Genomic DNA, 27789 nt, shown 5'->3' on the forward strand with positions numbered 1-27789 from the left:
CTGTAAGTCTTCACAAGTTTTTCACACACTGTTGCTGGTATTCCTCCATGCAGATGTCCTTTAGAGCAGTGGTGTTTTGGGGCTGTTGCTGGGCAACACGGACTTTCAACTCCCTCCAAAGATTTTCTATGGGGTTGAGATCTGGAGACTGGCTAGGCCACTCCAGGACCTTGAAATGCTTCTTACGAAGCCACTCCTTTGTTGCCCGGGCGGTGTGTTTGGGATCATTGTCATGCTGAAAGACCCAGCCACATTTCATCTTCAATGCCCTTGCTGATGGAAGGAGGTTTTCACTCAATCTCACAATACGTTGCCCCATTAATTATTTTCTTTACACGGATCAGTCGTCCTGGTCCCTTTGGAGAAAAACAGCCCCAAAGCATGATGTTTCCACCCCCATGCTTCACAGTAGGTATGGTGTTCTTTGGATGCAACTCAGCATTCTTTGTTCTCCAAACACGACGAGTTGAGTTTTTAACAAAAAGTTATAGTTTGGTTTCATCTGACCATATGACATTCTCCCAATCTTCTTCTGGATCATCCAAATGCTCTCTAGCAAACTTCAGACGGGCCTGGACATATACTGGCTTAAGCAGGGGGACACGTCTGGCACTGCAGGATTTGAGTCCCTGGCGGCGTAGCGTGTTACTGATGGTAGGCTTTGTTAATTTGGTCCTAGCTCTCTGAAGGTCATTCACTAGGTCCCCCCGTGTGGTTCTGGGATTTCTGCTCACCGTTCTTGTGATCATTTTGACCCCACAGGGTGAGATCTTGCATGGAGCCCCAGATCGAGGGAAATTATCAGTGGTCTTGTATGTCTTCCATTTCCTAATAATTGCTCCCACAGTTGATTTCTTCAAACCAAGCTGCTTACCTATTGCAGATTCAGTCTTCCCAGCCTGGAGCAGGTCTACAATTTTGTTTTTGGTGTCCTTTGACATCTCTTTGGTCTTGGCCGAGTGTCTTGGCCGAGTGTCTTTGGTCTTGGCCGAGTGTCTTGGCCGAGTGTGACTGTTTGAGGTTGTGGACAGGTGTCTTTTATACTGATAACAAGTTCAAACAGGTGCCATTAATACAGGTAACGAGTGGAGGACAGAGGAGACTCTTAAAGAAGAAGTTACAGGTCTGTGAGAGCCAGAAATCTTGCTTGTTTGTTATTGACCAAATACTTATTTTCCACCATAATTTGCAAATAAATTCATTAAACATTTTTAAAAAATCTCATTTTGTCTGTCATAGTTGAAGTGATGAAAATTACAGGCCTCATCTTTTTAAGTGGGAGAACTTGCACAATTGGTGGCAGACTAAATATTTTTTTGTCCCACTGTATATATCAATGATGTTGCTCTTGCTGCGGGCGATTCCCTGATCCACCTCTACGCAGACGACACCATTCTGTATACTTCTGGCCCTTCCTTGGACACTGTGCTATCTAACCTCCAAACGAGCTTCAATGCCATACAACACTCATTCCATGGCCTCCACCTGCTCTTAAACGCTAGTAAAACCAAATGCATGCTTTTCAACTGTTCGCTGCCTGCACCCGCACGCCCGACTTGCATCACCACCCTGGATGGTTCCGAACCTAGAATATGTGGACATCTATAAGTACCTAGGTGTCTGGCTAGACTGCAAACTCTCCTTCCAGACTTATATCAAACATCTCCAATCCAAAATCAAATCTAGAGTCGGCTTTCTATTTCGCAACAAAGCCTCCTTCACTCACGCCGCCAAACTTACCCTAGTAAAACTGACTATCCTACCGATCCTCGACTTCGGCGATGTCATCTACAAAATAGCTTCCAATACTCTACTCAGCAAACTGGATGCAGTTTATCACAGTGCCATCCGTTTTGTTACTAAAGCACCTTATACCACCCAACACTGCGACCTGTATGCTCTAGTCGGCTGGCCCTCGCTACATGTTCGTCACCAGACCCACTGGCTCCAGGTCATCTACAAGTCTATGCTAGGTAAAGCTCCGCCTTATCTCAGTTCACTGGTCACGATGGCAACACCCACCCGTAGCACGCGCTCCAGCAGGTGTATCTCACTAATCATCCCTAAAGCCAAAACCTCATTTGGCCGCCTTTCCTTCCAGTTCTCTGCTGCCTGCGACTGGAACGAATTGCAAAAATCTCTGAAGTTGGAGACTTTTATCTCTCTCACCAACTTTAAATATCTGCTATCTGAGCAGCTAACCGATCGCTGCAGCTGTACATTGTCCATCGGTATATAGACCCACATCAAACATCTCCAATCCAAAGTTAAATCTAGAATTGGCTTCCTATTTCGCAACAAAGCATCCTTCACTCATGCTGCCAAACATACCCTTGTAAAGCTGACCATCCTACCAATCCTCGACTTCGGCGATGTCATTTACAAAGTGGCCTCCAATACCCTACTCAACAAATTGGATGCAGTGCAATCCGTTTTGTCACCAAAGCTCCATATACTACCCACCATTGCGACCTGTACGCTCTCGTTGGCTGGCCCTCGCTTCATACTCGTCGCCAAACCCACTGGCTCCATGTCATCTACAAGACCCTGCTAGGTAAAGTCCCCCCTTATCTCAGCTCGCTGGTCACCATAGTATCACCCACCTGTAGCAGGCGCTCCAGCAGGTATATCTCTCTGGTCACCCCCAAAACCAATTATTTCTTTGGCCGCCTCTCCTTCCAGTTCTCTGCTGCCATTGACTGGAACAAACTACAAAAATCTCTGAAACTGGAAACACTTCTCCCTCACTAGCTTTAAGCACCAACTGTCAGAGCAGCTCACAGGTTACTGCACCTGTACATAGCCCACCTATAATTTAGCCCAAACAACTACCTCTTTCCCTACTGTATTTATTTTATTTTGCTCCTTTGCACCCCATTATTATTACTTTGCACATTCTTTTTTTTTTTTTTTACCTTTATTTAATTAGGCAAGTCAGTTAAGAACTGACTTATTTTCAATGACGGCCTAGGAACAGTGGGTTAACTGCCTGTTCAGGGGCAGAACGACAGATTTGTACCTTGTCAGCTCGGGGGTTTGAACTTGCAACCTTCCGGTTACTAGTCCAACACTCTAACCACTAGGCTACCCCTTCTTCCACTGCAAATCTACCATTCCAGTGTTTTACTTGCTATATTGTATTTACTTTGCAACCATGGCCTTTTTTTTTGCCTTTACCTCTCTTATCTCACCTCATTTGCTCACATCGTATATAGACTTGTTTATACTGTAAAATTGACTGTATGTTTGTTTTACTCCATGTGTAACTCTGTGTCATGGTATGTGTCAAACTGCTTTGCTTTATCTTGGCCAGGTCGCAATTGTAAATGAGAACTTGTTCTCAACTTGCCTACCTGGTTAAATAACGGTGAAATAAATAAATAAAAAATATAGCCCACCCAATTTACCTACCTCAGCCCCATACTGTTTTTTATTTTATTTACTTTTCTGCTCTACCTGCACATGTTCATCTGATCATTTATTACTCCAGTGTTAATCTGCTAAATTGTAATTATTCACTCCTATGGCCTATTTATTGCCTACCTCCTCATGCTTTTTGCACACAATGTATATAGATTATATTTTTTCCTACTATGTTATTGACTTGTTTATTGTTTACTCCCTGTGTAACTTTGTTGTTGTCTGTTCACACTGCTATGCTTTATCTTGGCCAGGTCGCAGTTGCAAATGAGAACTTGTTCTCAACTAGCCTAACTGGTTAAATAAAGGTGAAATAAATACAAATTCCGGCAGTCAGCATGCCAATTGCATGATCCCTCAACTTGAGACATCTGTGGCATGGTGTTGTGTGAAAAAAACTGCACATTTTTAGAGGGGCCTTTTATTGTCCCCAGCACAAGGTGCACCTGTGTAATGGCCATGCTGTTTAATCAGCTGCTTGATATGCCACACTTGTCAGGTGGATGGATTATCTTGACAAAGTAGAAATTCTCACTAAGAGGGATGTAAACACATTTGTGTACAACATTTTAGAGAAATAAGTTTTTTGTGCAAATGGAAAATTTCTGATATATTTTATTTCAGCTCATGAAATATGGGACCAACACTTTAGATGTTATATTTAATTCACTCTTAATAATCACATACAGCCCATAGATACATTTTTATCTAGCTGACTAACATTAGCTAAATGGTTAGCATGATTTGCTAGCTAGGTAAAGGAAAGACACTGCATTGACTCTCGACAGCCAGCTATAGGCAGCTGCTTCATGAAAACGGATCCATTGTGATTTAATAATAATGTTACTAGCTACAGTGGCTTCGTAAAGCATTTAGTGTTGTGTGCATTGCTGCACTTACAACCCCATTCGTTTCATATGAAGTTTGTGACTGCCTTGCTCAGTTAGCAAGCAAGTAAATGTTAGCTAGTGTTTCAACTAGCTAGCTAGCAAGCTAAAATTACAAGTAGAAACGGCAGGCTCCTCCGTGTGCTCCAGGTACATATTTTGTACTAGTTGTGATAAGTGCTTCTCTGCAGTCTATCAGCAGCCGGTGTGTTTCATGCTTTTAGATAAAAAAATAAAATCAAGTAAATCAAATCTGGTATTAAGCCTAACTAACTTTATTAGCCCCTTGTCTGGTTAGATAGAAATGATGAAAAACCTAAAAGTCTTCTGTGAGTGCCTTGAACAGAACAGACCCGCCATGGGTTTGGCCATCCCACAGGACTTTCTAAAAGCAACGCACCAAAAATATCTAATTTACTCTGGTCTGGGCAGAGAGAAGGCTTCCTCCCATAATCTTGTCCACTCTCGAACCCTCCCTGAGATCACTGGGATCCCCAGAGAATGGGTGTGTTAAGCAGAAGTAGCCCAGTTCTGTTTCATTGCAGCCAGGGTTTTCTATGGGTAAGAGTTGCACTTATTGTCAGTTTAGGCTAGTTGATTATACGTGTAGTGAATAGTAACCAGATAAGCAGATAAGTGCACCAGCATCTAGTAGGCCTCACTTGCTAGATGTACTAAGATGACTGTTTTTGATAATCTTCCAGATTTGTTTATTTATTCAATAGCATGCCTACACTAATTGTAGCAAGGTCAAGATGGGTCAGACATCACTAAAATATAGTTTTGGCACACTATTCATTGGGAAGTTCTGGTCCTGGCTGCTGTTTACTGCTGGTAATTTCTATGTGAAAGGACCCATGAGCACCAAAAAGTTCATAGGAGCATGTCAAATGAAAGCTAAGAGTCAATTTTTTACAGACATTTTCCATCCTAAAAATTAGGAATAAACAAAGGCTTTGATTTCTGGTCAAACAGATGGGTTTTAGAAAACATCTACCAGAAAGTCTTAAAAGGTATTAGAAATGCATCAAAACACAATGTTGAAGTAATATCAACACTTATATTTAGTTTTAGAGAAATTGTTCTGCCTTTTGTAAATTTAAACAACCACACCAGTAGAAATGTGGCTAGAGCTTACCCTTGATGTTGCACAATGATGTAAGTGAATAAGTCATCATTTTAGTCAAAGTATGATGTATTTGGGCTTTAAGTGCCAAATCCAAATGTGTGACTTCAGATGTTTCCGTGAGTCTTTACGTGTCTTTTCCTATGAGATGACGTGCAAATTCTTTTCAGCCTACGTTTCGTTTCAGGGCAGGGTTTTATTTAACTCTGCCATGCTGGTGGATGGTAAATCTTTATTAATCAGAAACACCTGCTGTGAAGTTCTTCCTATTCGCGAGTCGTCCTAGAACCAAACACATTTTCTCTGTAGCCTGCACTTGGGCTTCCAACAACCTCGAAAATTGGCTATATTGTACAAATTCATGAAAACAAAAATTTGCTTTATGGCCTTAATCTAAGGTTCGGGTTAGGCTAAGGTGCATTAATCTTAAAATGGCTAGGTGGGACAACCACATATTACAGGCATAGAAATCCATTTTTCCTCAATAACGTAGCTGTCAGTAGAGTCCGAGTTAGAAGGGCGGGTGGGTTGGGTTGGGTTTCAAGTGTCGGTTAAGGGTTTTTATTTTTTTTATTTAATTGTATTTTTTATTTTTGTGTATTACATTTTTGGGTTGAGGGCGGTCGAGGTGAGGAGGAAGATTTTTTAAGATACTGTTTGAAGAGGTAGGGTTTCAGATGTTTTTGGAAGATGGGCAGGGACTCTGCTGTCCTATCTTCAGGGGGAAGCTGGTTGGGGTGCTAGGACAGAGAAGAGCTTGGACTTGGCTGAGCAGGAGCTGCCCTCCCGTAGGGATGGGAGGGCCAAGAGACCTGAGGACTGCTCGTGTTGGGGTGTTAGGGTTTGAGCATAGCCTGAAGGTATTGACGCATCCGTGTTTATAATTGTTATTTCCCTGCTACACGTGGAAATCGCCACAACATTCCCACCCCCAGTTCCTGTATGTATTAGCAGCCTGCGTCAGTCTTCGAGATGGAACCTTAACAGGAATTTGAATGTGTCATGTTATAGCTGACACCCCATTCTTTCAGCAGGCATCATAGAATCTTAATTCGGAGCAGTTATTTAGGAGTTTTTGGAAAGTATGGACACAAAATACTGAGGGAGATTTTACTGAAATTCTGTTACCAAACTTTGCATCTGCACAGTTCTTCCCAGTAAATTTATTTTTGTACAATTTTCAGTGTAAATTATTTAATGTTGTCATTATGCATATAGTTGAATGGTTTGTTACACTGAAATCAATCAGTTTTTTTTGGCATACATGTTAAGTAGCACCATTCCGTTTATCGTGGAATTGCCCTGCACTATCTGAAGTAGCATGACCCATCCATAATGGTGCTCTGTGGTCTGTTATTGGTGTGTATTATGTGAAATTGGATTGCTCAGTCATTTGGCAAAGCTGGAATTGCAGATGGCTGCAGTTTTAGTTGTGTTAAGAGGACGATTGTTGTGGTGTTGATTGTGTTTTGTCGTCACCTCTCTCAATAGGTTGCTCTCTGCAACCCTCTCTCCCCTTCTCTTCTCTCTCTTGCGCAATTTAGGCTTGTAATCTTGTTAGCTTTGCATTGATTTGACACGGTACACAGGTAGGTGTGCATATAGGCCTACCACTAGGGATCTTTTTATACTAGCCACACACATGCTGTATTATTTTGGGTGCTGCATTTGAAAAGCTCACCCGAGTCTCTTTGATGCCTAATCAGAATGGAGCCATGCTAATGAGGACACAGGATGGATGCAGATTAGCTAACTGACCCCATACTACACACTGGCAGCGCTCGTCATTTTTCCCTGGTCACTCGCTCCGTGTTAGCCTAACGACAGCAGCGTATAGGCTACCCTGTGTAGGAGCATTAAGCAGATAAAGGTCATGCAACTCTTTAGGCCTGTAAAACTATTCTACCATATTACAGTATAGTGGCAGTGTATGTAGCCGAGGCCTCATCCTATTTCCTAGTTCCCACCGCGGTCATATCGTTCTGAAACACTCCTCATTACATGTTACACCTCTGCTATGTTGGATGAATGGACATCCTTCTGATGTTTTGAAAAACTTTGCCTACATTTGATTGTGATTTAAAGGTTAGGTGCCGAGCAGTGCGTGCAGTTACCAAAATTCAGATTTGTCACCAGCCCAACATAACCACCGTTAAAGTTGCATAATCACAATATTAATTTCTGTGTAAAACACCACATGGGTTAGCTATTCTTGGGCACGATTTAAACAAATTAATAATAATAATAATGTTGGAATGTAAATCCTCAAATGACAAACTAACCTTTCTTTGTTTTTTCGTGGACGTGATTAGACTTCGTAAGGATAAAATCCCCCAACCCACATGGAAAAACATGGTCCCCCTTAGAAAGTTTTGATGTTGCTTCACGTTACCAACCAGTCCATTTGGAGGGAAAGACAAAAGGAAAAGGAGGGTGTGCACCTTTCTCCTACTAAGTGCATTTGCTGAAAGCTGCATTGTCCAGTAGACTGGGCAGTTCTTTCTTTTTTTTACCACGACCTTGTTTGTTTGATTGGGAACAGTTAGGCCTTTCACAATCAGTCTGTAAATGGAATTGAACTAGTCCCACACATGCAAACTCAGTACTCTGCACAGATTAGCTCACACAAAAGGTTACACATGCATGTATGTTCTTAGTTAGTCTAGCTTTGAGTGGGATGATTCTTACCTTTTGTAGATTGCTTTGTTTTGGACTGTTATAATGGCAGTAATATAGGCCATCTCTCTGACATTACTATGTGAGGGAATTGCTGTGCATATCTGAACCTAGCGTGTAAGTGAATGCTGTTTGAATCTTAGACTTTATATAAGTCCTTATATAAGTCTGTCAAAGCTGGATTGTTTTTTTTAATGAATTGTACACTATTTATAGGCTAGTGAGTTTATCAGTAAGTCTTGTGAGAACCGATGATGGATAGGTTACCGTAATTGCAAATGCCTGTTATCATAACTAAAGCTTTTGACCACTAAGTTAACATGGTTGAGGGTGAATGGGGCCTCAAGGTCCATGTCTTGAAGGAGGGAAGGGAGATACCGTATAAAGTCTGTAAGTTCTTGTGGAGAGAGGGGAAGTTGCACCACCCCTTGAGAGAATAGAGGGAACACCTCCAACCCAACACACAATACACCCCCACTCGCACTCTTATCCACGACTTAGTCGGGGACGGGAGACTGACTGTAACACTAGGTCAATTACAATGAAAGAATGAGTGATGTCACACCCAGGCCCCCTGCTCCAATCTTGGCTGTGTACAGTTACAGTTTAAGGATGAATGTCCTGTTTGAAACTTCCTCGTCCCTCCCTCCCCCTCACTATTTAGCCTGCCATGAGCAACCTTAAGAGTTAGGCCTATGATCATTACACACTGTTCACTGTGTGACGGGTGTGTATTTTTTTGTGATCATCATTAGTAGTAGGGATGGGCATGAGTAATGGAGTCCTCGAACGGATGTCAAACCTCGATCTTTAACCAGAGATCACATTTTTTTGAAATACTGTGAAACTATTTGATGGAATGTGTTTTGTGGCTGCCGGCAAGTTACATTTTATCTTGAAGACCACTTTAATATGCTTTGACTCGATTGTTCCATTTCTACATGTGCATTTCCGGAGGACAACAGAAAATAAACCAAGCCAAGCATCACACTGTTCTATTCTCTAAGGTCCCTTTCCCCTCTGTGTCTCACTCACTTAATTGCGTTCCGACCGCTCCCTCCACACACGTGCTGAGTGCACACAAAAGCACCCCTTAGGTCTACAGAAATAAATGCCTATAAAAACGTATCTAACTGGCCCTGCCGAGTGGCGCAGCGTTCTAATGCAATGCATCGCATTGCTAGAGGTGTTGGTACAGAACCGGGTTCATTCCTGGGCTGGGCCACAACCTGCCGCGGCAGGGAGTCCCATAGGTGGTGCCAAATTTGCCCAGCGTTGTCCGGGTTAGGGCAGGGTGTGGCCGGTGGGGCTTTACTTGGCTCATTACGCTCTAACAACTCCTTGTGGCGGGCTCGGGTGCCTGCAGGCTGACCTCGGTCGCCAGTTGAACTGTGTTTCCTCCGACACATTGGTGCGGCTGGCTTCCGGATTAAGCTGTTGGTTGTTAAGGAGGCGGGTCATGTTTCGGAGGACGCATGACTCCACCTTTGCCTCTCCCGAGCCCGTTGGGGAGTTGCAGCAATGAGACGATCGACTACAGTTTTATCACAAATGGACTGTGATTGAAGTAGGAAAATATGTTCCAACAACGAGCTGCAGTTTTGGAATAATTGCATCCCGTCTATTTCCCACTTAAGATATTTTGCGAACTGCTAGTGCCATTTAGAATTGGTTAGGAGGGCTGTCCCCGACCCAACAAAAATATTGGTTGACCGAAAGTCGTTTGTTCTTTTGACCAATCAATTTGTCAATTTTAAATTGTGTATTTTTACATATACAGTACCAGTCAAAAGTTTGGACACACCTACTCATTCAAGGGTTTTTCTTTATTTTTGACTATTTTCTACATTGTAGAATAATAGTGAAGACATAACTATGAAATAACACACATGGAATCATGTAACCCAAAAAGTGTTAAACAAATCAAAATATATTTAAAGTAACCACCCTTTGTCTTGATGACAGCTTTGCACACTCTTGGCATTCTCTCAACCAGCATCATTAGGTAGTCACCTGGAATGCATTTAAATTAACAGATGTGCCTTGGTAAAAGTTAATTTGTGGAATTTCTTTCCTCCTTAATGCATTTGAAACAATCAGTTGTGTTTTGAGAAGGTAGGGGTGGCATACAGAAGATAGCCCTATTTGGTAAAAGACCAAATTTATATTCTGGCAAGAACAGCTCAAATTCGCAAAGAAAAACAACATCATTACTTTTAAGACATGAAGGTCAGAATCCGGAAAATTTCAAGAACTTTGAACCTTCAAGTGCAGTCGCAAAAACCGTCAAGCCCTATGATGAAACTGGCTCTCATGAGGACAGCCACAGGAAAGGAAGACCCAACCTTTTGCAGAGGATAAGTGCATTACCAGCCTCAGAAATTGCAGCCCAAATAAATGCTTCACAGAGTTTAAGTGTGTTTTTAATAAAATCAACTATATGTATTGAGCTTGTCACATGCTTTAAGGACACTGCTTGATTAAATAAGACACCCATGACTCAGCCAGATCAAGATAACCAGAAGGAAAAAATGTAACCTGACCCAACCATCCTCCCACTCCTGCTAGCTTTTGCAGATTCTGTCGTTACTCCCCTGAAGTGGCCCATAATAGGCTACATGAGGAGTCGGCAACCTTTCTCATGTAGAATGACAATTTATCTTACCATTTCTACCGCTCCGCGTGCCAGGTATGGTTTTCAAATACACTTTTTTGTGGAACATTTTAATTTAATTTATAATAACGTCTTCGTATCTCAATCATTGTCATGGTTAAATCCAAATTCTATCCAAATCCTAATGAAATTATACAAACCTAAAAAGTAACTTCCATTGCCAACTATGTAAAAATAGCCTACATAAAGCCAACAAATAAAAACATTGCAGCCTGCAGGTAGAAAGTAGAAAAAAACAAATATCCTATAAATCACATTGGCTACGCATGGCCTGTCTGCAACCAACTTGAAATTTTGTATCAACTATTAACTTGGGTCTGAACTCCAAGTTTCCCGGGCCAGTGAGCTCTGGACAGAAAGTTGTAGGCTATTTGTGCAAGGGATAAGAAGTAATCAGGCCTATTTTATGAAATTTCCACTGGATCAGAGCATGACATTTTTCCCTTTCACGCTGAGTGGTTATTGGAAAGGAGAGGGCTATAAAGATATTTAGAATATATTGAGGAACTTTTGTCATGCTCTATGGATGTAAAAACAGACTTCCGTTGCTTGCTGTTTGAGGTGAAGAACACATTACTTTGAGAAGCTCCACAGCTCATTAGTGGTGGTGCGTTAAGCTAATCAGAAATACTATCAGCTCCCCAAATGGGCACATTTATATGCCTACATTTGCTCGCAGGTCAGGTAGCCTATAAGCCTACTTATATGCGTAATCAGGTGTGCGTCCTTACTCAAAATTTACAGGAGCGCTCTAAACAAAGACAATGACTAAATTGACAACTCGTAAATGGAATGAAATAAACCAAAACTTGTGCCTCACAAGTGTAGCATAGGTTGTGCAAGCAACATGTCTACTCCAACAATTGGAATGGTAAAAGGCTGGAATAATGATGCAGTATATTGAATGCATTAACAGAAATTACCGTAACCAAACAAACATTGTAGATACAAATTATAGGAATTGGGCCTCCCGAGTGGCGCAGTGGTCTAAGGCGTCACTACAGACCCGAGTTCGATCCCGGGCTGTATCACAACCGACCGTGATCAGGAGTCCCATAGGACGGAGCACAATTTGGCCCTGCGTCGTCTGGGTTTGGCCGTCCGGGTTTGATTGTGGCCTGTGGAATGTTGTCCCACTCCTCTTCAATGGCTGTGTGAAGTTACTGGATATTGGCGGGAACTGGAACGGGCTGTCTTCTACGTCGATCCAGAGCGTCCCAAACGTGCTCAATGGGTGACATGTCTGGTGAGTATGCAAACCATGGAAAAACTAGGGCATTTTCAGCTTCCAGGAATTGTATACAGGTCCTTGTGACATGGGTATCTCTGTGCATTCAAATTCCCAATGATAAAATGCAATTGTGTTCATTGTCTGTAGCTAATGCCTCCCCATATCATAACCCCACCGCCACCATGGGGCACTCTGTTCACAACATTATCATCAGCAAACCGCTCGCCCACACGACGCCATACATAGTCTGCCATCTGCCCGGTACAGTTGAAGAGCACACTTCTCTAGTGTGCCAGTGGCCATCGAAGGTGAGCATTTGCTCACTGAAGTCAGTCAGGTCTTGACCCTGGTGAGGACGATGAGCACAGACACCGATGAACTTCCTTAAGACGGTTTCTGACAATTTGTGCAGAAATTCTTTGGGTGTGCAAATCCACAGTTCTTTCAGCTATCCGGTTGGCTGGTCTCAGAAGCCGGATGTGGAGGTCCTGGGCTGGCGTGGTTACATGTGGTCTGCAATTGTGAGACTGGTTGGACTTACTGCCAAATTCTATAAAATGACATTGGATGTGGCTTATGGTAGAGAAATTAATATTCACTGGTGGACATTCCTGTAGTCAGCATGCCAATTGCACACTCCCTCAAAACTTGAGACATCTGTGGCATTGTGTTTACATTTTAGAGTGGCCTTTTATTGTCCCTAGCATAAGGTACACCTGTGTAATGATCATTGTTTAATCGGCTTCTTGATATGCCACACCTGTCAGGCGGATGGATCTTGGCAAAGGAGAAATTCTCCCTAACAGGGACATAAACAAATTTGTGCACAACATTTTAGAGAAATAAGCTTTTTGTGCATATGGAACATTTCTGGGATCTTTTATTTCAACTCATGAAACATATTTTTGTTAAGTATTGGTACACCATTCCATTCACAAAAATGGCTTGCTACTACAGACAGTGAGTCGCGTGGCCATGGCTTGCTATATAAAGCAGGCAGACAGGCGTCCCGTTACTTTTCGATTGAATGTTAGAACTGGCAAAATGAGTGACCTATGCGACTTGGAGCGAGAATGGTGTTACAAACAAAAAACATCCAGTCGGCAGCAGTCCTGTGGGTGAAAACAGCTTGTTGATGAGAGTTCAAAGGAGAATGGCAAGAATCATACAAGCTAACCGGCATGCCACAAACAGGCAAATAATGGGGCAGCGGTATGCAGAACTGCACAACTCGTCCTTTTTTCCAGTGCAGGCCGTGTTCTAAAAATGTGAACCGCCAACTCTTTTCAATCTAATGTTCCAAAATGTGAAATAGTTTTATTTTTTTTATTTTACATTGGCACCTGAAACCTGCTTCCATCAGAGTGAAAGCTCCTTGGCCACAACACCAGGCTCCAGACAATTGAAGCTGTAAAGGGGGAAAGCAGGCAAAAATAGACAAGACATTAAAGCTTTGCATACCTGCCATAACATTCATTGACCCCCAAGTTCAAGCAATAAGCTCAAAGTACAAAGACAAAATACCTGTATTGTTGCTTGTTCACCCTCGATCATCTCTTTGTACTGGTGGTGAACAGGTTTATCATGAAAGACAAATTCCAGAAAAATATGTTAAGAAATAAATGTATTAATATCCTATAGGTTATTGCCTATTGACTGTTACAGCTGTACTAAAATGCCCTGTACACACAACCTGCTTCCAGCCCAACAATGGCAATGCAGAAACTACAAGGTTTAGCAAACATTTAGCCTCACAATTACCAGTTGGTTAGATGTAAACGGTATTCATCTAGCTAGTAAGCTAGTTGAACATGTAAAAAACCAATCTGTAATCCAATATCTAGATATTTAGCTGTCACTTCATTTAGCTGTACCTTCCAATTTAGCATGTGTCCCTATCACTTAACATGGGGTTTCATTAGCTTTCTAATCGGATAGGATTTTCACCACAGTGGCAATTTTCTGTAGTTAGCTAGTTAAACATGACAAATTGGCATACATGAAAAGGAAAAATATAGCACATCAGCAATCAGAATGCAACTGGCCAGCTCCGCTAGCTAGCTATAACGTTACCTGTATGCAACTGCTAGCTAGCTAACAATAGTTAGCAATGGAAACTGCTTTCCGATACAGTTGAGAGAATAACGAATGCACATGTAGCCATCTTGGCATTTTAACTGTAGACTCTTACCTGTGTATGGGCTCAGATGATTCACAGCAGACTGAAACACTTGCAAGATGATCCTTCCCACTCTGCTTCAACCAGTCCAACCAGTCCAGCTTTTGCCACAGAAGACAGCTGTGTCGATACCAGCAGCTGTATTCAGGACAACTCTGGTATTGAAAGCTGTAGCTACACTTTGCATGTTGTCCATGATGTCAATATGAGTAAATCCAACGGATCTTTCAAATATCCATGGTAGCAGAGAGCAGGATGTGCCATTGGGCCGGCAGAGTAGCCTAGTGGTTAGAGCGTTGGACTAGTAACCAAAAGGTTAAGTTCAAATCCCGAGCTGACAAGGTACAAATCTGTCGTTCTGCCCCTGAACAGGCAGTTAACCCACCGTCATTGAAAATAAGAATTTGTTCTTAACTGACTTGCCTCGTAAAATAAAGGTAACGTTTAAAAAATCAAAATTGACAGAATGGATGCTCTTTCTCGTGAATGTCCCGGCCCCTCATTATCTCAACCAATCGTGGTTGTGCAATATTCTGTATTTTCTCTGTTTCTAAACAGTTTTGTGATTTCACATTTTATTTATATTTACAGATTACATACACATTTGTTATTACAGCACATAAACAGGTTTTTTTTAACATTCAAATGCCTCTCCTGTGAAGTAGTGACTTCCGTCATACGCACAGCTTTCTGAAACAGATCAATAATAAAATGTAAATATATTTGAGTACTTGAAAAAAATCATCTGAGTACTCAGAACAGTCAAAAATGTAATGCCTATCCATAATTTGTAGGGGCCCTATAAAATCTGTTATTTTCTGCTTCATTCTGTTTTTTCAAATGTCACCCTTTTTTTAATAGAAAACCACAAAGTGAAGTTCTAAGTCCACAACTGCTTAAATCACATCAGGAGACCACTTTTGTGGTATTAGAAAAATGTGGGGTGTAGTTAGGCCTATCTTTTTAATGCAAGTGAGCACGAGCCAGAGACCGTTGTTTGGTTAGCGGTGTTTCTGGAGCGCTCATGTGATTGCAGATCAAAAAACGAATAGCCACTGGATTGATACAAATAATCATGATATAATTCTGCCAGACAGAATTAATTGCATTTTTCAATACATTTTTGAATATCATTGAATTACGTTTAAATGTCTGGATTCCGTCCGTGTCTTCCGCAACGCAGATTCTTATAGGGCCCTACATTAGGCCTACATCCATCTTATATCAATTTCTACCACAGTCTATGCAGGTCTGTAGCAGGTGACATTTCATACTGGCTTGAGTGTTTTGTCGAATGCAACAATTATTATGGACAACATCGTGATGTATTATGGATACCGGTATTTGTACCCACTACTACTTCTATCAAATGCATATATCACGAGAGTTATGTTTGCGGCGTCTTCTACCAAACATGACATACTAGTCATATCTCGTGCCTTTTAGAATACATGACGCTATGCAGTCATTTTGTCTTCACCACCTCTGACCACCTGACTCAGGACAATTGGACACATCATTCCCCTAATTGTGCTCCATCTTGGTCCGGTCATTATTGTAAAAGAGCATCTGTTGTCAGTGATTTACCTGGTTAAATTAAGGCAACATTTGAAGAAAAAAAGTCCTTGGTAAAAATACATTTAAAAGATGTTAATGTTAAGAGAAATCATCTGGTTTTAGCTTTGGATGTCATGAGTGGTATTAGCAATAGTCATAGGCTTTTCTAGGCCAGGGGGATAGGCCTTGGTAAATCATCATAATCAGTCATGTGCCGAGTCTGGGCCTGATTCCTCTGGCATCTTAACGCCGTTGCAGCTGACTGCAAAATCCCTGTATCTCTATTGAAACAGTGGTTTTACTCTGTCTATGTGTTTCACTGTTGTAGGAAGCAGATTGTAGAGCCTGCTCTGCTTGGCTCATCTAGGCTAACTGGGGCAACTATGTTATGTAACTGGGGCAAAAATATATAATAATAATATATGCCATTTAGCAGACACTTTCATCCAAAGCGACTTAGTCATGCATGCATACATTTTGGTGGTTCCAGGAACCGAACCAACTACCCTGGCGTTACAAGCACTATGCTCTACAAGCACTATGCTCTACCAACAGAGCTACACAGGACAGCAATGGTATCTCTGCAAATGTGAGAGGGTGGGAAACTGAGAGTACACCATGGCAGTTTGGAGATCAGATGAGATCTCCCACTACTAGAGGTCTTTTTGTAGCTAAGTTAGTAGAGCATGACACTTGTAACGCCAGAGTAGTGGGTTCAATTCCCGGGACCACCCATACAAAAAATGTATGCACACATGACTAAGTCACTTAGGATAAAAGTGTCTGCTAAATGACATATATTACAGTATTATCAAATTGTATTTGTCACATGCGCCGAATACAACAGGTGTAGTAGACCTTACATTGAAATGCTTACTTACAAGCCCTTAACCAACAATGCAGTTTTAAGAAAATACACCCCCCAAAAAGTAAGAGAAAGAATAACAAATAATTAAAGAGCAGCAGTAAATATCAATAGTGGGGCTATATACAGGGAGTACCGGTACAGTCTGAATGTGCGGGGGCACCAATGTCGAGGTAATTGAGGTAATACGTACATGTAGGTAGAGTTATTAAAGTGACTATGCATAGATAATAACAGAGAGTAGCAGCAGTGTAGAAGAGGTGGGGGCAATGCAAATAGTCTGAGTAGCCATTTGATTAGGTGTTCAGGAGTTTTATGGCTTGGGGGTAGAAGCTGTTTAGAAGCCTCTTGGACCTAGACTTGGCGCTCCAGTATCGCTTGCCGTGCGGTAGCAGAGAGAACAGTCTATGACTAGGGTGGCTGGAGTCTGACAATTTTTAGGGCCTTCCTCTGACACCGCCTGGTATAGAGGTCCTGGATGGCAGGAAGCTTAGCCCTGGTGATGTACTGGGCCGTACGCACTACCCTCTGTAGTAGAGGTCGACCGATTATGATTTTTCTTTTCAACGCCGATACCGATGATTGGAGGACCAAAAAAAGACAATAACGATTAATCGGCCGATTTTTATTTATTTATTTGTAATAATGGCAATTACAACAATACTGAATTAACACTTATTTTAACTTAATGTAATACATCAATAAAATCAATTTAGCCTCAAATAAATAATGAAACATGTTCAATTTGGTTTAAATAATGCAAAAACAAAGTGTTGGAGAAGAAAGTAAAAGTGAAAAAGTGTGCCATGTAAGAAAGCTAACATTTTAAGTTCTTTGCTCAGAACATGAGAACATATGAAAGCTGGTGGTTCCTTTTAACATGAGTCTTCAATATTCCCAGGTATACCATTTGTATTTCATTAACCTTTGACTATTGGATGTTCTTATAGGCACTTTAGTATTGCCAGTGTAACAGTATAGCTTCCGTCCCTCTCCTCGCTCCTCCCTGGGCTCGAACCAGCAACACAACGACAACAGCAACCATTCGAAGCAGCGTTACCCATGCAGAGCAAGGGGAACAACCACTCCAAGTCTCAGAGCGAGTGACGTTTGAAACGCTATTAGCGCACCCCGCTAACTACAGTGCCTTGCGAAAGTATTCGGCCCCCTTGAACTTTGCGACCTTTTGCCACATTTCAGGCTTCAAACATAAAGATATAAAACTGTATTTTTTTTGTGAAGAATCAACAACAAGTGGGACACAATCATGAAGTGGAACGACATTTATTGGATATTTCAAACTTTTTTAACAAATCAAAAACTGAAAAATTGGGCGTGCAAAATTATTCAGCCCCCTTAAGTTACTACTTTGTAGCGCCACCTTTTGCTGTGATTACAGCTGTAAGTCGCTTGGGGTATGTCTCTATCAGTTTTGCACATCGAGAGACTGACATTTTTTCCCATTCCTCCTTGCAAAACAGCTCGAGCTCAGTGAGGTTGGATGGAGAGCATTTGTGAACAGCAGTTTTCAGTTCTTTCCACAGATTCTCGATTGGATTCAGGTCTGGACTTTGACTTGGCCATTCTAACACCTGGATATGTTTATTTTTGAACCATTCCATTGTAGATTTTGCTTTATGTTTTGGATCATTGTCTTGTTGGAAGACAAATCTCCGTCCCAGTCTCAGGTCTTTTGCAGACTCCATCAGGTTTTCTTCCAGAATGGTCCTGTATTTGGCTCCATCCATCTTCCCATCAATTTTAACCATCTTCCCTGTCCCTGCTGAAGAAAAGCAGGCCCAAACCATGATGCTGCCACCACCATGTTTGACAGTGGGGATGGTGTGTTGCTTTTACGCCAAACATAACGTTTTGCATTGTTGCCAAAAAGTTCAATTTTGGTTTCATCTGACCAGAGCACCTTCTTCCACATGTCCCACTTGTTGTTGATTCTTCACAAAAAAATACAGTTTTATATCTTTATGTTTGAAGCCTGAAATGTGTCAAAAGGTCGCAAAGTTCAAGGGGGCCGAATACTTTCGCAAGGCACTGTAGCTAGCCATTTCACATCGGTTACACCAGCCTAATCTCGGGTTTTGATTGGCTGGCAAACGCACAAAAGTGCTGTTTGAATGAATGCTTACGAGCCTGCTGCTGCCTACCATTGCTCAGTCAGACTGCTCTATCAAATCATAGACTTAGTTATAACATAATAACACACAGAAATATGAGCCTTATTTCATTAATATGGCCGAATCGGGAAACTATCATCTCGAAAACAAGACGTTTATTCTTTCAGTGAAATACGGAACCTTTCCGTATTTTATCTAATGGGTGGCATCCATAAGTCTAAATATTCCTGTTACATTGCACAACCTTCAATGTTATGTCATAATTACGTAAAATTATGGCAAATTAAGCGGCCCAAACTGTTGCATATACACTGACTCCGCGTGCAATGAACGCAAGAGCAGTGACACAATTTCACCTGGTTAATATTGCCTGCTAACGTTGATTTCCTTTAGCTAAATATGCAGGTTTAAAAATATATACTTCTGTGTATTGATTTTAAGAAAGGCATTGATGTTTATGGTTAGGTACACATTGGAGCAACGATATGCACCGCATCGATTATATGCAACGCAGGACACGCTAGATAAACTAGTAATATCATCAACCGTGTGTAGTTAACTAGTGATTATGATTGATTGATTGTTTTTTCTAAGATAAGTTTAATGCTAGCTAGCAACTTACCTTGGCTTACTGCATTCGCGTAACAGGCAGTCTCCTCGTGGAGTGCAATGTAATCAGGTGGTTAGAGCGTTGGACTAGTTAACTGTAAGGTTGCAAGTTTGAATCCCCCGAGCTGACAAGGTAAAAATCTGTCATTCTGCCCCTGAACGAGGCAGTTAGCCCACCGTTCGTTCCTAGGCCGTCATTGAAAATAATAATGTGTTCTTAACTGACTTGCCTAGTTAAATAAAGATTAAATAAAGGTGTAAAGAATACCTATTTCCGATTGTTATGAAAACTTGAAATCGACCCTAATTAATCGGCCATTCCGATTAATCGGTCGACCTCTACTCTGTAGTGCCTTGCGGTCGGAGGCCGAGCAGTTGCCATACCAGGCAGTGATGCAACCAGTCAGGATGCTCTCAATGGTGCAGCTGTTAAACATTTTGAGGATCTGAGGACCCATACCAAATCTTTTCAGTCTCCTGAGGGGGAATAGGTTTTGTCTTGGTGTACTTGGACCATGTTAGTTTGTTGGTGATGTGGACACCAAGGAACTTGTAGCTCTCAACCTGCTCCACTGCAGCCCTGTCGATGAGAATGGGGGTGTGCTCGGTCCTCCTTTTCCTGTAGTCCACAATCATCTCCTTTGTGTTGATCACGTTGAGGGAGAGGTTGTTGCCCTGGCACCACACGGCCAGGTCTCTGACCTCCTTATTCAATTACTAAAGGTTTAAAGTCAATAATCAATGCGTTCAGTTGGAAGGAAATGCAGTGTGAAAGAGATCCATTACCTTTGGTAAGGAGTAAGGAGGGAAGAGAGCTGGCGGCCACATGTTAATTCTATTAGCCTAAACATGATCTTGGAGAGGCAAACCATTTTGAAGGCAGTTTGGGGTCACTGCGCTCAAGAACCTAGTATTGTCCATGCACACTGATGAATTTAGTGTCTGTGTGCGTGTTTGTGCTGGCTGTCTACACTGTTGTGAAAGGGAAAGTTCTTGGTCAGGTCCAGACGGACGTTGTAATACGGTACATACCAGCAGATCAGCTGGGTGCAGGCAGATCCCTGTGTTAGTTTACAGCCGTGGCCTTGTGTCCCTGCACGTATGCCTGGCAACTCCTCACTCACTTTACAGCTCCAACTAGCCCACTTTCTCTCTCACACACAAGAAATCCCTGTGCAAGAATCCCACGTGCAAAGAATCACCCAATTTCCCCCACACCCAAATTTTGTCTCTAGGGTCACTACCATTGAATTGCTACGGTAACCACATTTCCATCCACAGTTTTTATTCAAGAAAAGTCATATAGTATAAAAAATTCTCACGACAGCTGTGACAGAAACATGAAGTTTCAGTGTCATTTTTTAAAATAGTAACAGTTTGTTTGTTCGACATGGTGGGATCTTTTTTTGTCTAAAATTAATTACGTGGGAAATTGAGGTAGAAACGCCTTTATGCTCAAATATTGATAGAATAACCATCGTATCGAAGTAAATTTGGAGTCATGTGGTGAAATGGTGTTTGGACCTCCCACTACGACTCGGGAAAGCATGCACTTTATTAGGCTACATATGAAATAAGTTATGATGAACTTCACAGGGTGGTGAAAGTGCACATTGATGAGCTTGATGCTGCTTTCCAATAAATATCCAGGGTCTTATCCATTATCCATAATAATCTCATGTAAACTCGACAACCCACACAGCCTACCCGCACTGTATCTGTGAGCTGTTGGCTAGAGCGCAGGTACCAAGAGCAGAGTAGGCACATTTGCTATTTAATGCAACCGTTTTTGTGACAAAACTATTATTAGAGTTGAAAATGCGATGGAAACAGATTTGTTTTTGTACATGGAAACTTAAGCAAAAAAATAATAATTGAATGTTGTGTGCACTACGTCATCACGCACTGATTCTTATCTGCAACATGTCCATTTGGTGAAAACATATCACTGGTGTGAAAATGTGCATATTTTCTCAATGCGGATTCCAGAATATTCGCATGGAAATCTGTCGCCAATTGGGTAGAAATCTAGCTATTGTTTAGGCCTAACAAAAATGTTATGTTAAATTCTGCAATTGTATAGTAATGTAGGCCATGGATTGTGAGATTCCTGTACCCTACAACTGGTCTAATTTGATGTGTCCATCTGTCTGGCAGGTCTTGGTCTCCTATCCATGGAGAAAGTGGGCAAGATGTGGAGCAACCTGAGGAGCCGATGCCAGACCCTCTTCCACACCGACAGTGTGGGACCCAGTACAGAGAACAGCGTGGTGGAGGTGGACGGTATGCACTGTGTGGTGGACCTGGGACGGGGAGGCAATTCAGGCGAGGCCCAGGCTTCTCGGGCCTCTAGCCTGCCCCGAAGCCTCTTGCCGCTCCCCATGGTTACTGGGGGACGACGTCACAACTGTGTGTCGGACATCCCCCAGATAGTGGAGATCACCATAGACAGCAAAGACAGTGAGGATGCGAGGGGGGGTCGTGGAGGAGTCCCTGTGGCCCGGAGAGACTCGTACTCACGCCATGCACCTTGGGGGGGCAAGAAAAAACACTCATGTTCCACTAAGACTCAGAGCTCCATGGATACAGACAGGTGGTCAGGGCGCGCGCGCGGGGCCGCTGGCCGGAGGGACCGTCGCTACGGGGTCAGCTCTATCCAGGAAATGGGGGACTCGGGGGGCGGGGGGCGCAGTCTGAGCGCCCGTTCCCTGCGCCAGCGGCTTAGTGATACAGTGGGCCTGTGTCTCCCCCTGCCCCCCCGCCGCCGCTCGCGCTCTTCCAAGACCCCCACCGTCTTGAAGCGCAAGATCCACCTGACAGAGCTGATGCTGGAGACCTGTCCCTTCCCCCAGGGCTCGGACTTGGCCAACAAGTGGCACCTGATCAAGCAGCACACGGCGCCCGTCAGCCCGCATTCCTCCACGGCTCTGCTTGACGCCTTCGACACCGCCCACCCCTCCCCCGAGGACGAGGAGGAGCGTCTGCGCGAACGCCGCAGGCTCAGCATTGAAGAGGGAGTGGACCCCCCACCCAACGCCCAGATTCACACCCTGGAGGCCTTGGCGCAGGGCTCCTCTTTGTACAAACTGGGACCAAAGATGGCCCCCGGCATTGCAGAGGCCTCTGGGGAGGCCCGGGGCACCGCGGCCTGCTGCTCAGGAGTGGGAGTATCGGTGCAGGTGCTCGGGGGGGCTACAGCCCAGTTGGCTGACTGTGACTCGGAGGAGGACTCAACTACCCTATGCCTGCAGGCCCTGAGGCCCAAGCAGCGGCACGCGTCCGGGGATGGCAATCTGAGCCGGAACCAGCCTGGGCCATGGAAGGTGCACACGCAGATTGACTACATCCATTGCCTGGTACCGGACCTGCTGCAGATCACTGCACTGCCCTGCTACTGGGGCGTGATGGACCGCTACGAGGCGGAGGCGCTGCTGGATGGACGGCCTGAGGGCACCTTCCTGCTGCGAGACTCGGCCCAGGAGGACTACCTGTTCTCGGTCAGCTTTCGCCGCTACAACCGCTCGCTGCATGCCCGCATCGAGCAGTGGAACCACAACTTCAGCTTCGATGCCCACGACCCCTGCGTGTTCCACTCATCCACCGTCACAGGCCTACTGGAGCACTACAAGGACCCCAGCGCCTGCATGTTCTTTGAGCCGCTGCTCACGGCGCCACTCAACCGGGCCTTCCCTTTCGGCTTGCAGCACCTGGCACGCGCCGCCATCTGCCCCCGGACCACGTACGACGGCATCGGCGGCCTGCCACTGCCCCCGGCCCTGCAGGACTTCCTCAAGGAGTATCACTACAAACAGAAAGTGCGTGTGCGCTGGCTGGAGAGGGAGCCGCCACTCAAGATCAAATAGTGGCGGGGCTTTGGCGGCCTGTGCGTGCCGCCGCGGGCTTAGTCAAAACAGGAAAAACTCCCAGCCAATCAGGAGGTAATACTGAACATGGCACTTTTCAGTCAGGCAGGGAGGGGTAACTGGAGGGAAGGAGTTAGGTAAAGTGATCTATCCAAGATTAATTCTATTCTCTTTGTTTTACTTATTACTACTTACATCACATGGAATACATATCTATTATATTCAGTATAATGCTGTCTGGCAAGCACATTTTTACTATTGAAAAGATTCTGAAAGGGAGAGCATAAGCCTTCATGCTTGGTCTCCCTCTCTCCTGTTTCATTCTGTCAAGTGTCTGCCTGATCCCACAGCATGAGCTGCCTGCATGGCCCCCTCACCCCCTCCCCCCAGTCTATCTAGGCCCACATGGTTAGCTAGCTATGTTGTACAGTTCACTCGTACTTTATATCCTTCCTTTTTTTTCCTGTTGCTTGATCAAGCGACTAGAAGAATGCCTGGCGGGCATCGTGAGGCTTGAGGTGTGGAGTTGACAGTGGCTTTACTGGAGAGAGGGGTGGGGGGGTTTGCTGCAACTAAAACTCCTACTGCAGTTCGCTAGGGCCAGCTTGGTGGACAGTGTCGTACAGACACACACCCAGCCATCATCAAGCATCATTGAGTAGGCCTATGTCTGAAATAAGGTGCTGTTTAAGGGTGCTGTCCAGTAGTTCTTCGCCCCAAAGGCAATGTGGAACGCGGCCAGGTCCAAAGGTGCTGCTACAGCGTACACCTGTAGGGGGCGAGGCATACACAGCAGTGTGTGTGGGCACTGCGAGTCCTTGGCTTTTAGATATCCTCACTGTCGTTTCTTGAAGCATAATCGTTGTCTCCCACCACCACTGTGTTGGCACAAGTGTACGGTTCTTCTAATGGAACAATACTATTGATATTTGTCCTGGTGGTTATTTTCTCACACCTGTCTGCCGGTGGCTCAAACTGGCTACAGAACAGGCACTTTAACTGTGCGTGCAGTTTTTGAAGACACACACACACTGGTTATTGTCTCAGGGTCTGGTTTGTTTCTGGACCTGTGTTCTGCCTTCATGGTGTCCCTTATCTCTCTCTGTGGCATCCTCTATGCTGCTCAGGGTTCATATAATTCATGTCTGCACCCTCCACAGACCATTGACATTATACAGTTAACTTGACTCCCCTTTACACATTACAGCCACAATCCCGCTTTATAGTATTAGTACCCGAAGGAGCAACATTTGATATGCGCATTGTCACTGCTGCTAGCCATGCCCGTAATAACCCAGCATATTGTGAGAGCTTGCATCAGGAAGACGAATACAACAAAGCGTAACCTATGTGCCTTTCATAGAGCCTCCTGATCTACTTTAAACTCTTGAGCCTGGTGCATAGAATACTCCAGCAGCACTTCCCACTCATGTAGCCCTTAAATGGAGGATGAGGAGGAGGAAAATGAATGATGTGGAACAGGGGATGAAGAGCTCTGTTCATTGGTGCACATTCAATATTTTATATATATATATATATATATATATATATATATATATATATATATATATATTTACATTTTTCACATTTCTATTTCATCAAGAAAATATTGTCAATGTTAGCTAGCTAGCTAGAAGTGAATACACTACTCCATTGTCTAGCTGTGGAGGCTGGTGGGAGGAGCTATAGGAGGATAGGTTCATTGTAATGGCTGGAAGGGAATTAATGGAGTCAGACTTGGTTCCCGTATCTTTGAGGTGTTTGATACCGTTCCATTTATTCCATTCCAGCAATAACAATGAGCCCGTCCTCCAAAAGCTCCTCCCAACAGCCGCCACTGCTGTCTAGAATAATTTATTGGCTTCACTTCCAAAAGTCATTGGGTTTTATAGGTGGCTGGATAGGTTGGGCAAGGCAGCGTCAGGTCCTGGAGGGCTTCTACACTGGACATGTTTTAGAACGGCACACCTAAAGCGACACACAGGCACGAGTCTGTAAAATCTATGGAGAAAAAAAAGATAAGAAATGAGGAGTACCTGTATATGGAAATACTATCTGCAAATGTATACAAATATAATTCTTACAAATTATCGGTGTCATATCAGTGATTTTTATCCTGGTTGGATAGGTAACTTGAATCCCGTCTCTCTGAATGGCAGGGAATATGTTTATTTTAACTACCCAACACGCGTTGTGTGTGTGTGTGTGTGTGTGTGTGTGTGTTACCAGAGGGGGAGGATCATGAATGAAAATGCAATGAATGCATATTATTAGCTTATTCATGACCATCTCTGAGTGTCTGTGACCAAAGCTCTGTTATTCAACGGTGTTGCACACAAGCTGCATTGTTTTTAGTAGTATTGCTCGCCACTATGTCTCTAGGGCTCTTTAAAATTACCATCCTGAATTTTATTTCAACTGAACAAACATTTTAAGCCTACAGGGCAGGCGATGTTGCCAGGTAGAAACAGAGACGAGCCCCCATCACCTTACACCTCTGTCTTGCAACTGCTCTGGCCTCTGCCAAGCCATTTTGTGCTACATTCACAATGTACTAATGAAAGGTAATGTTATGGTTTGGAGGCAGAAGGGCAGGAAAGGGTGTCATTGTCAATAGTATAATTGAGGCATGTGTGTGATAGTTAAATCAACTAGATGCTCTTTTTCATATCCAACCCTCCCTCCCTCCCTCCCTCTCTCTTCTGTGGCCTAAACCCAATCAGACAGAACTTACTTTGTTTTCAGAAAGCTTGGAGATTGCATGTGAAAATCACCCATTTGTATGATCTATGAAGGGCTGTGGAGGACTGTTTGAAGGGGGAAAAAATAGGTTGACATATAAGTCACTTGCATGTGCACTTGTATGTTCTATATCCACATCCATGTCTGTCTATCACCCTGACATCTTGTATGGGATAGCTGTTAAAAATTCACTCTCCTGCACACACACACCTACTCTTTGCCACCTGTCTATCATGCTACGGCGATGGCCTACTGGCACTAATCACTGGCTAAATGTACCTCACCAGGATCTACATTTACTGTGCTGTGCGCATAAAGGGCCACTGTGTTTCCTAATGGGTGCCCCTCTCTTTCTCTGACCACATCCTCAACATGACCCTGCTGATGCTGCTGGGATATGTGGAGGGGACTTAGGGGCTCTTGTTTATGCTGGTGGCTGCTTTCCCCTCCACGTTCTGCGGCCGCCCCAGCCCTGTTTGGGAGCTAGGCTAAAGTTAGCATTAAAAGAGAGTAGCGCCTTAGTCACACAATGTACCATTGAAGGCCCGGTTTCCTGCTGTGGGAATGGGGGGAGAGAGGGGGGGGTCTAGGGATTTGTTGAAGTAATGGCACTTTAATTGTCTGTGCGCGTGTTTGTGTTTTATTTGTTCAAGGTGGAGATGTGGGTGTGAGTGGAGTATTTCATTTGTGTTCATACATCACAAGCAATGTTGGAGGACAGATTTATGATCTGTGGAGTTGCAGACTCGTGTGTGTGTGTGTGTGTGTGTGGACCACATATTGGGGGTCTGGTGGAGGGGATGTGGAGTCTGCTGTGAGGGGTACCCCCCTATGAACAATGCCTCTTGTCCACCAATTCTCAGGCAGGCCCAATGTTAGGCTAGTTCCAGGATCTCTTCTCAACTTACTTGTTATAAATCTGAGACCGGCAGGTCATATCACCAGCCAACCCTGTTTGACCACATCACGACCCCTGGCCTGGATCAAGGTTTCAGCTCTTAGAGGAAAAATACAAGTTTTATTCTCATCTTTCCCCTATTTTTTTTGGAAAGCTGGGTAAAAATGCTATATGCAAACGAGGGGGGAAAAATGAAAAGATGTATGACTAAAGAATTATTATTTTTCATTATTCTTCTCCCTTATATGCAATGGAGTGTACTGTAACAATGGTCGCAATCCTCTTGTCACTTTAATGCTGTATGTGCACATCGGTTGCCATGTGGGTGCCATGGCAACAGGACTTGACAATGATGGGGACTAATGGTTGTCATTCTACAGCACCATTGTGTTCCCAGACTGCCTTATTCATTCTGACCAATCACGAGCCCTTTCATATCTGGGGCCGCAGGCACTGCCACAGACTTTAAAAAAAAACTCTGGTCAGACGAATATCGCCGTTCCATTATTATAGTTTTTTTTTTTTTACTGTTGTCAGGAAGGATTTGGAGAGTGCAAATGTTCACATTTCAATGTCTTTGTTATTCTGTGTATCTGCTTCACCATTCAGACAGTTGTTTCTTTCCATTATAACCTGTTCATTTTAAAGAGCCGTATGATGCGACACTTGTAGCTGTCACTCTTGGTGCTTGGCTTATGCTTCATTGTCTTAATATTCCAAATAAAACTGTTAAGCGTAATCTACATTGGGCCGTGTTTGATTTCAGATCTCTCATTCTTCTCTCTTTCTCACTGTGCCGCATTTTCTTACCTTTCATCGTTCTCTACCATAAATGAAAGGGATAATTCACAAAAATAACTAAATGTGTTTGTTTCCTAACCTTTTAAAAAGTGACCTGGGGACACCGTGATCAGTAGGAGTATCTGGAGC

The 27789-nt window shown here is 43.5% G+C and overlaps 1 protein-coding gene across 1 annotated transcript in view; it reads left to right on the forward strand.

Moving 5' to 3' along the window:
- Positions 1–27599, forward strand: part of LOC110527013 (suppressor of cytokine signaling 5) — a 52844-nt gene extending 25245 nt beyond the window's left edge. Inside the window, exon 2 of the mRNA XM_021608186.2 lies at positions 21514–27599. Coding sequence (XP_021463861.1) covers positions 21531–23219 — 1689 coding nt within the window. The 5' untranslated portion in view covers positions 21514–21530 and the 3' untranslated portion in view covers positions 23220–27599. The remainder of the gene's footprint in view (positions 1–21513) is intronic.
- Positions 27600–27789: the final 190 nt, after the last annotated feature.

Source organism: Oncorhynchus mykiss, chromosome 1 (genome assembly GCF_013265735.2).
Source record: "Oncorhynchus mykiss isolate Arlee chromosome 1, USDA_OmykA_1.1, whole genome shotgun sequence".
NCBI classification, from domain to species: domain Eukaryota; kingdom Metazoa; phylum Chordata; class Actinopteri; order Salmoniformes; family Salmonidae; genus Oncorhynchus; species Oncorhynchus mykiss.